Raw genomic sequence first — 13883 nt, 5'->3', positions numbered from 1 at the left:
TAGGTTATGTCTGATTGTGTGTGTGGGTGGGACGGTCTGTGGAGGTCAGTCTAACCACAGTGTAAAGTGGGACTCAGCTGTGTGATGCAGATGAGTTTCATTCGGTCTGTCCGACTTGTATCATGACATACAACAGGACCCGTAGTCCATTCGCACCTATGGGGGGACCATAGGAAACATCTGAAGTCAGGGTTGGCTAGCTTGGCGTTTCCGTGTACGTCAGTTGGTCCAAGTGTTGCCCTTGCAATATACAATTCTCAAACCTCTGTCCAGTAGCCCAATGCACCACAAGTATTTATCTATGCCTTTTTGTATAAACTGAATTAATGACAGTTTTTAGCGCATTGACCCTCTATTCTGTTTCTTTTTTTCATTGTGAGGTAGAAAATTGACTTGACCTCAGAGTTCACAATGGCAATGAAGAAACCAAACATGCATGCTTTTTGGGCTCTGTGTCAATCAGCAAGTGCAAGCGAACCCACTGAATTTAAATCAGTAGTGATATGTAATATGTAGTCCAAATGAGCCGTTCGTTGTAGTTCTTGAAAAGGGATTTTTTTTTAAACTAAATATCTCCCTTTGGAGTGGACTTTGAGATTTGTAATTTTGTAGAAGTTGTAGAAGTTTGCCCAAACATACACACTACACACTGACTAAAATTCAAAAAGTGAAAAAGCATAATAGGACTCCTTTAAGGTAAGTGGTTGCAAACAATTTATTTTTAGCTACATTTAAATAAACAAATTTAGTTGAAAGAAAGTCAGCTAAATTTGTTTATTTAAATGTAGGTAAAATAAATTGATTGCAACCACTTACCTTAAAAAATTGAGCATATTCAATGAATAATTTTTTTCAGTGTATAGTAGTTTGAGACTTTTCCCGCCCCATTGTATTAATATTCCATAAGTTTATCTTGCATGATTATCTTGAGTTTTGTGATTTTATGCATCCAAAACTCCGCCTGAAGTATTCATACATTTTGAACATCATCTCTCTCTGAAGTGTCTCCATTAGGAGTGTTTTCACGTCTCTACCCCTCAACCTGGGCTCCAACAACAGCAATACTGGTGTTTTTGCTCTGATTAATGATTCATAGCTTTAAATAATTGATGTTTTTTGGGCATTGAGATACACGGCACATTAGCCCTCAGTCATTCTGATATCTCCATTCAAACACCACCTGCACATCAGTTTAGTCTGTGTTTTGTTGTAGGTGTACGGTGTGAACAGTCATCTAAAGTTGTTCACATACATCAACATGTAAGAGTCTCAAATAGCCCTTAAATAATATATATCAATTACGTAATGCTTTATTGTTTTCATAAGTTTCTCTAACAATAGGTAAAGATCATCCAGGAGATATCTGTGACATGATTAATAGCTTTAAACCATAATTAACTTCATTTATTTATCATTTTAACGTATGGGACGTTTAAGAACAAGTTGTATCAGGAATCAGAGGCCCAGATGATGATATCTGTTAAATTTTGTTTCTTAGACTGATGACTCATCTTAACTGTGTGAATGGCATTGAAGGGCATTTCACATCTTCCCCCTCCTTTGTTAGCGAAAGAACAGAGGTGTAATTCTCAAGGTGCCTGAACACTACATGAAAGATCACGCACCCCTGCTCTCTTAAGCGCAGAAAAAAACGAGAGCGGAAGTATGAATTCTAATTTTAACCCATTGACAGGCATTGCTTTAGCTGCATTTGCTTACTGAGACATGCTATTAAGCAGTTTCAGGGCTCCAGGACGCCCAATAGATACTTGAGGTCACCTTTTGGTAGCCACTTTTATTCCTGATGATGTCACCTTTAGGGGTCATCTTCAGTGACCCGTGATGTCAGCAGCTGATGTTATCTGCTATAGCGCCTTCTGATCCCTGCAGATGACCTTTTCCTCCTTAGTGAATATGGATTAGAACTTTGAAGTAGAATGGAAAAGGACAAAATAGAATGGAATGGTGTTGAATGAAATGGAATGGGATTAAATGGAAAAGAGTCCCTTTGATACTTCGTGGTTCTGTTAAGTTTTGAGTCATTTCCAGCAGTAGGTGATCTTTTATTATTGAATAAGTGCATGGTTTGGTTCATAGCTTGTGCCATATGCACTATTATTTATATAAATAAATTAGAAAATAAATGTAAATTAAAAATGTACATTTATTGTTGTTATTATTATTAGTATTTGTTTTTAATAGTTATAGTTTAATTAATAATGTTAATATTTTATTATTGACTTTTTTTAAACTTGGTTTCTTAATGTCTGGAACAATCTTTAATTGCTGTTTAGAGATAAATAGAAGCGTGAAATGGAGTTAGTAAGTGTCTTCCAGCATATCTCCAGGCACATGTTGTGGAGGACTGTAGAGAGCTGTGTTTGGGAGAGAGAAGTTCCTTTTGGGGCAAATTTGGCTCAGATCCTTTCCAAACCTGCTGAGTGAAATTAAAGCTCTGTAAATCGGATTATTGCTTCCCAAGAGAGCTGTCTCGCAGCCAGTGGACAACTGCCTCTACGGTATACTATTATCACCACACGTCTCTCTCTTTTACTCTAACTGTGAGACTGGAAACCAATTTGAGGACAATCAATAGTGGTTGGTGTCTCTTCCCGTTTCTTTTGCATATTTACTGGACCATTGTCTTTCAATAAGCCGCCAACATAAATCTAATTTATCAACCACTGACATGTGTGGGTAAATACAGCAGGCCTTAGCCACCATTAAAGCATGAGCTGCGCACATCCTCCTATAATATTCAGAATAGTCGTCAACCGTTTTGGGGTTTCCAGTAGTTGATTATTAAATTTCCTCCCCCTGTGAAGAATATGTGGCAATACGGTTTAATGCTAGAGGGATAGTTCGCCCAAAAATGAAAATTCTGTCATTAATTACTCACCCTCATGTCGTTCCAAACCTGTAAGATCTTCGTCCATTTTCAGAACACAAATTAAGATATTTTTGATGAAATCCGAGAGGTTTCTGACCCTGCATAGACAGCAATGCAACTACCACGTTCAAGACCCAGAAACGTAGTAAGGACATTGTTAAAATAGTCCATGTGACATCAGTCGTTCAAAAATAACTTTATTCAACAATTTCTTTTCTTCTGTGTCAGCCGATGCACGTTCACAAGAGTACCACGACGCACAACGCCTTGAACGTGGTAGTTGCGTTGCTGTCTATACAGGGTCAGAAACCTCTCGGATTTCATCAAAAATATCTTAATTTGTGTTCTGAAGATGAACTTACAGGTTTGGAATCACATGAGGGTGAGTAATTAATGACAGAATTTTCATTTTTGGGTGAACTATCCCTTTAACTAATATTGTAGTTTTAATGTCGGTGCCAATGTTAAGAGCTGGGTGGTGAAGTTTGCAATTTGTCTAGATTTTTGTTTAGGATTTTTGATGCCAATTTGAGCTTTGGATGCGACTCGAAGTCCTGCTGCTACTTTAAAATGGATGGTTATGGTAAGCAAAGTATAGAAGCTCTTGCTGTCAACCAGAGTTTGCAGACAGAGAAAAGACAGCAAAAACTGCACCAGAAGGCGATACATTCACAGCTAATCAGATGATATTTGATGTTCAATATGCAGTAATAAGTGGTGAGCTTTTGGATCAAAGAGATTTCACAGTGGGCGACACTGACCCACACAGCAGGCATAGAAATTGGCACTGACAAAATGTCCTGTTGTTGCTGGTTAGGTTAAAAACTCTGAATTACATAAAAGAGTTTTCTCTTATTGGTGTATTGCATCATGTCTGGATTGGATACAGTGTTCACAAAATGGTTGAAATCCCTTTTGACAACATTTATTCACTCTTCACTGAAAAACAAACCATGTATTCTCCTTTCGCAAGGCTGATTACTATTCATGAAATACAGCATCACTAATGACTGAGAAATGAACATCATAAATCAATCATATAATAAATAAATAAGTGTTATCTGAATGTGAGATGTATTTTTAGTTGCTCAGTTGGTGGTCGTTACCACCTTATTTAATGCTTTGAGATAAATACCCAGTTAACACAGTCACAGCACCTTCTACGCATCATCTTTTATGAATAACCAACAGACAGTCATTATTATTCATGGGCTAGAGTAGGTGTAGTCATGTGCACTGAGCTTTAGAGGGAGGAACCAAGAGAGAGAGATGGGCGAGTGAGAGAAGGGGGGTGTGTCTCTATGAAGAGGGGTTTAGTACAGCGTGCTTGGATGACTGCTAGCTAGTGTGGATGAGAGAGACACAGGGAGATCGAGGGAGTACGATGCACGCACACAGACAGTCATTCACAAGGAATTCTGCAGCATCAGGCAGGCCGGTCAGTGCGTGATTTTCACACAAAGAAGAGGGGGTGAGAGGTACCCACTGATGAGAGACGTTACTCAACGTTTGAGGGAAATCCCCGGTGTGCCTGTGTGTGTGCACTACTGCCAGAGATCTGTTGGGGGACCCACGACGGCGAGATGGGCTGTAACCTGTGCACGCTGCAGAAGAGAGAGGAGCACTACAAGCTGCTGTATGAGATCGCACAGGTGAGTCGACTTGTTTAACCTACTCCTGAGAGCATTCTGAAGTTGAGTTAGGAGATCAGATGGGACCCTCCGTGGAAGTTTCTACCTTCTCTAGAGATATGTTCTCTAGGCAACTTGGTTAGATGAATGGATCCATTTATTTAGACTAAGAAACCTACAAATAAGAAAAATGCAAGCAGAACCAGTTGTTTCAAGGGACAGGACACTACTCTTACAAGTAGTAGACGGGGAAGCCCTTTGTGCTTTTTTGGATATGACAGTCAGAGGGTGGGTAGGAAGCGAAGTGGGAGAGAGCAAGAAGTGCAGGAATGGAAAAGAGCACAAGCCGGGATTCGACCTCTGGTCCAAGCATGCCCATGGGGCTATCAAACCCTGTTTTAGTACATTCAGTTTGGTTCTAGTAGTTGTTATGTGTTTGGATCTGCACAGTCTTGTGTGAAGAGGGAAACTCTTTGTAGTGTTTTGTGATGAATTCCCAACCGCATTGGGGACTTACCTGTAAGCATTTGTCAGGGATCAAAGGAAGTTTTGCAGCGCACACCCTTTACAACTGTACTCATGTTCTTGTTCATTTGGGTACAGCTGTTGTACAAAATGCTCACAGTGAGAAGGAGGAGAAGGAGGAGGAGAATTTTTGATTTTACACACTGGTGAAACTTCATTATGTAGTTGCGAGTCAGTTGCAAGAAGGAAGCAAGCCTGGATAAGGTGCAAATTCCAGAACAAATTGCAAAAAGAACATTGATCATGATTAGTACCACTATGTTTCCAATCCTTGTCTTTCTAGATGCACCCACTGGAGATCTATAACAGATGCTTAGAAATAGAGAGTTGTTCAATACAATAGTAAAAGATAAATTTAGGGTTGTTACTAGTCTCGGACTGGCTCAACTCCTGGCTCCTCTCCTCTCCGAGCTTTAGGATTGCCCATGTTCCTGTGCTGCACGGGAGGTCAAAGCCCCTGCTCCCTCCTGAGCATCAAGCGTGCAAAATAATATTTTCATGTTGCTCTGATCACCGCCTCATTAAGCTGTTGTACAAAATGGCTTTAGTCCCTAATTAGATGGTAAACTGTGCCTTTTGTCTGTGTGGAAGCCAATCTGGGAGATTATCCCTGTCGGCGACTGGACTGAGGTGATAGAAGTTTGATCCCTACTGCTTCAAAACGGTGGGCCTGTGTTTAGAGTGACTTCTTGCTGATAGCGGAGCTGTATTGCCTGTGTTTGGGAGTTTTGTACAAGCGCTTGCTCTTTTGTGGCACTACAGAGTGAAGAGTGGCTGGCAGCATTTTTGTGTGCGGCGTGTTGCCGTTTTGACACACTAGAGATCATGTATGTGTGTCTGGCTGGTTACGGTTTGCTTTTTGCTTGACATGAGATTACTTTTTATGTCACGTGTTGGTCCCTTTGTTATAGTTGAACTCTCGACTGAAGAACGAGAGAACGGGGAGAGAAAGGAATAATGCAATGTCTCCAGGAAGGATGAAGGTACTAGGGAAGGTTGAAAGGAAAGGGAAATCTGGATCTATTCTCTGTGGAGTGAATTCCCAAGCTGAAGCGAAAGTGTGTCAAGGAAGCGTTGCCTCAGATGTTTCTGTTATTCGGCAATTTTAATTTTCCAGCTTTTATGTTCGCGAGAAGAAATCAAAGAAAATGTTGCACCGTGCTACTCTTGAAGTCACAACAAGAAGCAGACATGAATAAACACAAACACATGCCTACACTGCAATTTCACGCCCCCTGACAATTTTGACACTATTCTTGGCAGAACAACCCCGTTAGCCCTGGTGGTCTGTGAGATTTATGAGTTTAGTGTGAGTGTTCGCCCCTCAACGGGCTCACCATGGAAATGTATTCTTCTTTCTTTGTTAGCCACGTTACAAAGACCCGTACCTCCAGCACTCTTTCCCTCTCTCTTACTCTCAGTCTCGGAGGACTTGGCTGTGTGTTTGTGTTCTGTCAGCAAGATCAAGTTTTAGATTGTAAGGTTTGAGCCATTTCACCTTAATTTGGCCGGTGGATGAAACTGGCAAAATCTCTGTGATTAGCTGCTGTTTATCCATTGTGATGGAATATTTGATGTCATTTCAAGTCTTATTACAGATGACTTCATTTGAGGGTGATGTAAACACTCAATGATATCAGGTAACCTTATGAAATGACAGCTTTTGAGAAACCAAGCGTTATTTTTAAACAGTGCTGTAGAAAACAAGACAGCAAACGGGTAACATTATGGTGGATGCTTATTAATACACAGTGATTGTGAAAAAGTATGTGAACCCTTGGATATCTGCATAAAATGGCCACTTATTGAACAAAATGTGTCTATATATATTATAATATAACACTATAATTAGCCTTTTTTACTCAGTTGCATGAGTTCTCAGAGTTTTAGCTCGATCATCAGAAATTCAAAATGGTCAAACTAGTGCGATGAACTTATGACTTAACATGCTGTTACAATATGGCAACTCTGATTTTACTTAAAGATTTTGATGTCTTGTGTTAAAAATTGATCTACTGCTAGGCTAAATCTGAAAGGTGAACAGAGTCAGGCAACTAAATGTAAATGCATTTATTTCACCAGTAATCTCTAAAACTCTTGTAACTGCTGATCAGCGAATCTGTATTAGCATGAGGTGATAGAGGCTATTTCACTCAGTCGAGCTGAAACACTGAGGCTCATGGGAGCAGTGCAGTTTACGGCCGTGGTCAGGATCCCTTATGGGGACAGATGCTCAGTGTAATTTCCAGTCTGTGGATCAGCATGGGAGGAGAACGAGAGATATCACCTCCCACTCATTTACTCTCACTCAGATGCTCATTTTTAGAATTTAGCAGGAATTACAACAATAACATTTGCTATTTGTAATTCACCTTGTTCCAAAAGATCTTCTCCAAACTCCAAATGTGATTTTTAATTAACATGAAAAAGCTGGCACTAGTTTCCCTCTGCGCCCCCTACAGTGGCCATCGAGGGTCAGAGGAAGTGTTGGTCTCGAGAGCACTGACCATATGGATCTGTGCGAGTGAATTGGGCAGTCAGTGTATCACAGCCTTCACGTTTAATGGGCCTCCAGATGGAGGACAACCTTTAGAGAGACCTGCCAAAAGAAACTGGATTTTGTGAGTGTGTAAGATTGAGTTTCGAGTGTGTATGTGTGTAAGGATGCTTCACAGTCCCGCCTGAACCAAGGTCTCTCTTATTGGCATCGTCACTGTTGGGCCGCATCCCCTGTCTCTCTCTCAGAACACCCTCATCTATCTTCCTGTCCCGGAGCCTTTTTCTAAATGATGCTCCTTGCTGATGAAATGCGATGGGTGTGGAACAAAAGAAGGGAGAGACAGAGAAACATGTAGTTTTGATTGATCTTGTGAGCGTGTTGGATGATAAGCCTGTCAGATAGCACAGACCCCGGGGTGATCATATCAGCAGACCCTGCCAACTCCAGCCCAGGCGAAACCTGTGTGTGTGTGTGTGTGTGTGTGTGCATTTGATGGAAATCTCATTTAAAGCCCATATCATTCTTTTTGGCTCTAGCATGCATGGAATGATTGCATAATTATTGCTAAAAATAGACTCTACTCTCTCAGTGGTCCTGGTGATTTTCTGCTTTAGTGAAATGACAGATGCTGAGTTCATCTTTTTCTCCTGATCTGGAAAGAGAGCAGATGACCTCATCTAAACCCGTGTCTCGTGTCATTTACGCAGCTACTGATCTTCCTTACCAAACTCACCATATTACCTACTGTTGTATGGTTTCACGTTTACTGCATACCAGTTTTTAGCGTATATGTAAAAGGCTATCTCAGCTTTCAAAAGCAAATTTGAACAGATCTATGATAGTTCAATACATGTTTGTTTAATTAATTAAATGAAATTAGTCACTTTTATTAGGGATGCACCCTATTGGCTGCAGTTCATTCATCTCACTTATTTGATCATTTATTATTCATTAGTTTATTTATTAGTATTAGTTGATATTGGTTTATTGATTTGTGCATTTCCTCTATTTTTACATTTGTTTTGCATTACCTTTGCCACAATTTAACATTTACTTAGAGTTAATCTTATTATTTAATAACATTATTATTTAATACATTGTTTAATATAATATTATTTAATATAATTATTAATAAATAATAAACACTGTTAAAGGTAATCTTAAGCATAGCACAAAATGTATTTTTCATACTGTACATTATCATGTTGTGATGCCTAAATTCGCTTGTATAATTTAAAATGATTTTAGCTTTTAGTACTGAATTATTAATTTATTTAGACAAAATAGTAAAGAATGTTAATTTAGTCTATTTTTTGGTTATCAACATTAACATAACATTAGCTTTTAGGTATTTTAATATGTTTTAATATGCTTTTTTCTTAACTATTTTAAAATATTTTTATAAGTTGTATAGCATCAACTGTAATAAGAAGCATGCCAACAGGATCATAATCATTGCTGTTACTGTCTCTACCGCTCAGGTGGATTGAGTTTCATGGGATTTTACACTTCTGTCTGATCTGCTTCCTGTATGACTGTCTTTCAAGTGAAATTATGAGGTGACCTTTTCTTTTTTGTGTTATTTCATTTTAAAAAGTGCAGGCTTGACCTTTACATCCATATAACAAACCCACTCGACCAGTCAAACTCTCTGGTTGAAGGTCTTCACTATGAACCCCTTTCCCTGCTCTAATTTTTTCCAATATACCATACACCTGTCCTGTGCAGATGCACTAGTCATGCAATGCAAAAATGTATTTTGTATCAACCAGACACTCCGCAGGAGATTTATTGCATATAGGTTTTAGCTCACAACTCCCCTTTTAAAGACTTCATTTTCTTTCTAAGTAGGCCAAGTTGCAGTTAATAGCATTTTATTATTTGCGTTTAGTATTGTTTTGCCCTTTCAGAACTGACAGACTAACTTGTGAACTCCTTTTTTGAAATTAGAAACAAACCAAAAATGATGAATATGCATAAATAATATCTTGTTCTTTTGTCCTAAACTTGTCATTTTTTATTCTTAAACTGATCCTGGCCTCTCTTTTTCATTCTTATAAGACAATCATAGTCCAATTTCAGCAGAAGAGATAATAAAAGTTCTTTGTCTGCAACCGCAGAGGAGATGACCTGCTTGTCTGCCCTAGACACATTGGTGTGTAATTAGTGCTGGGCTTCAGAGCTGATTGGTAATTATAAGAAGTTATGGAGTTTTGTCTTTCCTTCATCATGCAATCCTCTGTGAGTCGGCCCGATTGGCAAGTCAAAAGGGGCTGATTACACCTCCGTCACACATGGGTGCTACATGAATGAAACACATGGCATTAAATCTACATACCGCTGTTCACTTGACTGGCATGAAAAAAAAAAAGGAAAATCTTCACGTATTGTGCAAAAGAAGGCAACTTGAAATCAAAATTTACTTTCTTAATGCATTTTCCTAGTTAACGATTCATCAATTCAGTCTTCATAATATTTAATCAGAATGTAATAACTTACTCTTCCTCTTTTAAATGACTTGCTGATGTCACTTAGGCCTTAAGATAATGTTAATCAATAACAAAATAGCTCTGTTCTCACGATCCAATTGATTTCCTATGGATAAAATCAACCTAAATTGTTTATCCCCACACTGAATATCAATATCAGTCCGGAATACACAAAATTACTCTATTAAAATGGGTTTCAAATGGCAATTTGACTGGAGTTTAAATTAGATTGTTTTGGATTTATGTATTTATCAGGTGATATTGAATATTTAACTGTGAATGCACTTAAAGTTAATTTTTAAAATGCTTAATAATTTAATAACACTTAAATCTCATCTTCAGTATAACACAAGTTGAGTTATTTATTTGTCACCCTGTACATTTATAATGTTGTAATGCTTAAATTTACATGTAGCTTTAGTTTCTAGTGCTTAATTATTAGTGTATTTAGATAAGGTAGATAACATCATCATATAATTGATTTCTTATAAGTAAAATCAACCTAAATTGCTTTTTATCTTTCTTTTTTTTTTTTTTTACACAATATAATTTTTCAATCTAAAATACATCAAGCTATTAAAAGTGGTTTTAAATGGCAGTTTGCATTGACTTTAAATTAGGTTGTTTTCCTTGATTTGTTCTACATTGATTGGGTCTATATAGCAGGTTTATGGTGCACTGAAGGATTGTGGATTGATCCATTTGTAATTAACACACAATTAGCAGGTACATACGTCTAGATGACAATTCCTAATATCCCATCTGGCTGAGGACCCAGGGAGGAAATAACGTGTGCGTTGTGCAGCTGCTAGTGTATTGCGGAGAATTACAGTTCGAGAGCTCTTCAGACAAATTCAGATAATTTATGGGTTATGTGTGATGTATCTGCAATATTAAAACAATCCGTGAGCACTGCAGTTCAGCCCAGTTGCACAGTTACTTGGTAAGACTGTTATATGGATCAAATAATAGAACGTCTGTGTGTGCAAGGTTAAGGCACAGGAATAGATCTCAGTGGCTTCTTGTGTCTGTGAGGCACACAAAACGTGGATGATACCCCTCCCCCACCTCACTTTCTGTCTGTTCTTTTGTTCTTGCAAAGGTGAGACATTTTCTGAGAGAAAACAGAGAGCTGAGGAATCCTGAAATTGCAGTGTTTATCAGAGACTAATTTCAGTATAACTTCACATTGTTAGTACACTTGAATGGACTATTATGTGGAATTAAAGTATGGAGAGAGACCTTGTGTGTTTGCTTTCTTACATCTGGCAATAGCAGACAGGATTGGATGCATTTCACCTTTCATCACACACGTCTTACACACACACACACACACACACATACAGGGAGGTCACTGCTCCTGTCTGTTCCTCTTGGCTGGCCTCGGCCCCCTGTGTGAGTGACAGTCTGTCAGTGTGAGACACAAACTGGCCCGGGTCATTTCCTCTGAGTCTGACACCAGCACACTGTGACATCCTTAATTCAACAGCAATGATAAGCTGATATTACTTGTAAATGTGTTGAACTTGTAGTCAGGTTCCTTTAACAACAATCATGCATTTCTGAAGGGTTGAGATTTCGACTTTTTTCATGTTAAAGCTTGAAAATTAATTTTTGCTGCTTTTTAAAATACCTTTTATTTCTAGATTTTATTGTTGTACTCTTGTGCCAGAAACTTAAATGTGAAAATCCATCAAATATTATTACAGTTTTATATGTATTGTTTTAAAAATGGTTTATCTAATTGAGTAGTGAAATAATCAGAACCAATGCATTTAATCTAAAATTAAGTTTATTTAAAAATTATTTAATTTGTACACACATTATTACTGTGTGCATCAGTTCAGTTGTAGTGTCACTATGATGATCAATTTTGCAATTATGACCAATAACTTTACCACTAATTAAGTTTTATCAAAAGTTTACGTACTATATATATATATATATATATATATATATATATATATGTGTGTGTGTGTGTGTGTGTGTGTGTGTATATATATATATATATATATATATATATATATATATACTTTATATACTCATATTTATAATTTGCATCATTTCCTATTACCTCGTAATTTTGTCAGTTACAAAAGTGTGAAAATATTGCTTATTCGTGGGTATTTAGGATAGATAAAATGCTATCTAAGAAATTAGCTTTATCAAGATGTAGGAATCAGTATTTACAATGATATTTTTATCACAACATTTTATCAGAGACAATAATTTTGTGAGATAAATGTTTATTACCTTCAGAAAAAATGACAAAAATTAGTGTGGTCAAATGATTAATCGCGATTAATCGCATCCAAAATAAAAGTTTTTGTTTACATAATATATGCGTGTGTACTGTGTATATTTATTATGTATATATAAATACACACACATGCATGTATATATTTAAGAAACATATGTTACGTTTATATATTAAATATATTTATATATGATATAAATTATATGAATATAAATATATACATGTAAATATTTTCAAAATATATGCTGTATTTATATATACATAATAAATATACACAATACACACACATGTATTATGTAAACAAAAACTTTTATTTTGGATGCGATTAATCGCGATTGACAGCACTACAAAAAATTATCATTTCAAACTAGTGAGAGTATGAGAAGTGTGTTTGAAGAGTTTATTTTCAAAAAATCCACAGAGCCAGAAGTTGTCCATGGTTGAAGAAACACCCAGTCATTCATATCTGTATTTGGTTGTAATTTGTTGCGCTGATAACTGGTCTGTAATTGTGTAAATATCGTATTGAAGCCTGTAGATCTCATTCCCTTGTCATTGCTCGTCACTCAGGCTTTTTCGCTCATTGAGTCCAAACTTGCGTGTCTTGGAAGAGTTCTGTATGTTCATTCGATCCTGTGCCTATCAAACTTGAGTTGGGTTTCTAGTGTGCTTGAAAAGTCATTAGCAGCTCTCTGAGGTCTCCTGCGTCGTCCGTTTGCGTATTAAGTATCAAGCGGCCCATCTGTGGGGCACACCGTGGAGTCTCCACTCTGTAACCAGATCTGCTCTCTGAAACATCAGCAGGGTTCAAGTCTTAGAGCAGATCCTTTCCAGGAAATTAGTAGCTTTGTTGAGAATAAATCCAATAAATTAACAAAAATAAATCTACATTTAAAAATATTGACTGGAGTCAAAAGCGTGAATGTCCAACATTTATATATTATATTATATTATATTAGTTTTTAATTTTAATTGAATAAATCTACAGTACATTGAGAATATTGACTGGTGAGGATGTGACTATCCAACATTTATTTATTTATTTATTTGGAATAAAATGTTTGTTTGTGTATTTATTTAGAGTAAATGTAATAAATTGACATTTATATTATATTATATTATATTTAGTGCTGTCAAACGATTAATCGTGATTAATCGCATCCAAAATAAAAGTTTTTGTTTACATAATATATGTGAGTGTACTGTGTATATTTATATATTAAGTATAAATACACACACATGCATGTATATGAATATAAACATATACAATGTAAATAAATGTAAATATTTTCAAAATATGTGCTGTATGTGTGTGTCTTTATATATACATAATAAATTTACACAGTACACACATGTATATTGCGTAAACAGAAACTTCTATTTTGGATGTGATTAATCGTGATTAATCGTCTGACAGCACTAATTATATTATATTATATTATATTATATTATATTATATTATATTATATTATATTATATTATATTATATTATATTATATTATATTATATTATATTATATTATATTATATTATATTATATTATATTATATTATATTATTAATTTTATTTAAATAAATCTACATTGAGAAATA

The 13883-nt window shown here is 36.5% G+C and overlaps 1 protein-coding gene across 1 annotated transcript in view; it reads left to right on the top strand.

The window, feature by feature from the left end:
* The first annotated feature begins 4316 nt into the window (after positions 1-4316).
* pdzrn4 (PDZ domain containing ring finger 4) overlaps positions 4317-13883 on the top strand; it is a 33171-nt gene continuing 23604 nt past the window's right edge. Inside the window, exon 1 of the mRNA XM_058772149.1 lies at positions 4317-4542. Within this exon, the coding sequence (XP_058628132.1) occupies positions 4474-4542 (69 nt within the window). The 5' untranslated portion in view covers positions 4317-4473. The remainder of the gene's footprint in view (positions 4543-13883) is intronic.

This window comes from Onychostoma macrolepis, chromosome 04, assembly GCF_012432095.1.
Source record: "Onychostoma macrolepis isolate SWU-2019 chromosome 04, ASM1243209v1, whole genome shotgun sequence".
Lineage (NCBI taxonomy): Eukaryota > Metazoa > Chordata > Actinopteri > Cypriniformes > Cyprinidae > Onychostoma > Onychostoma macrolepis.
This window is presented reverse-complemented; position numbering and strand designations above follow the sequence as displayed.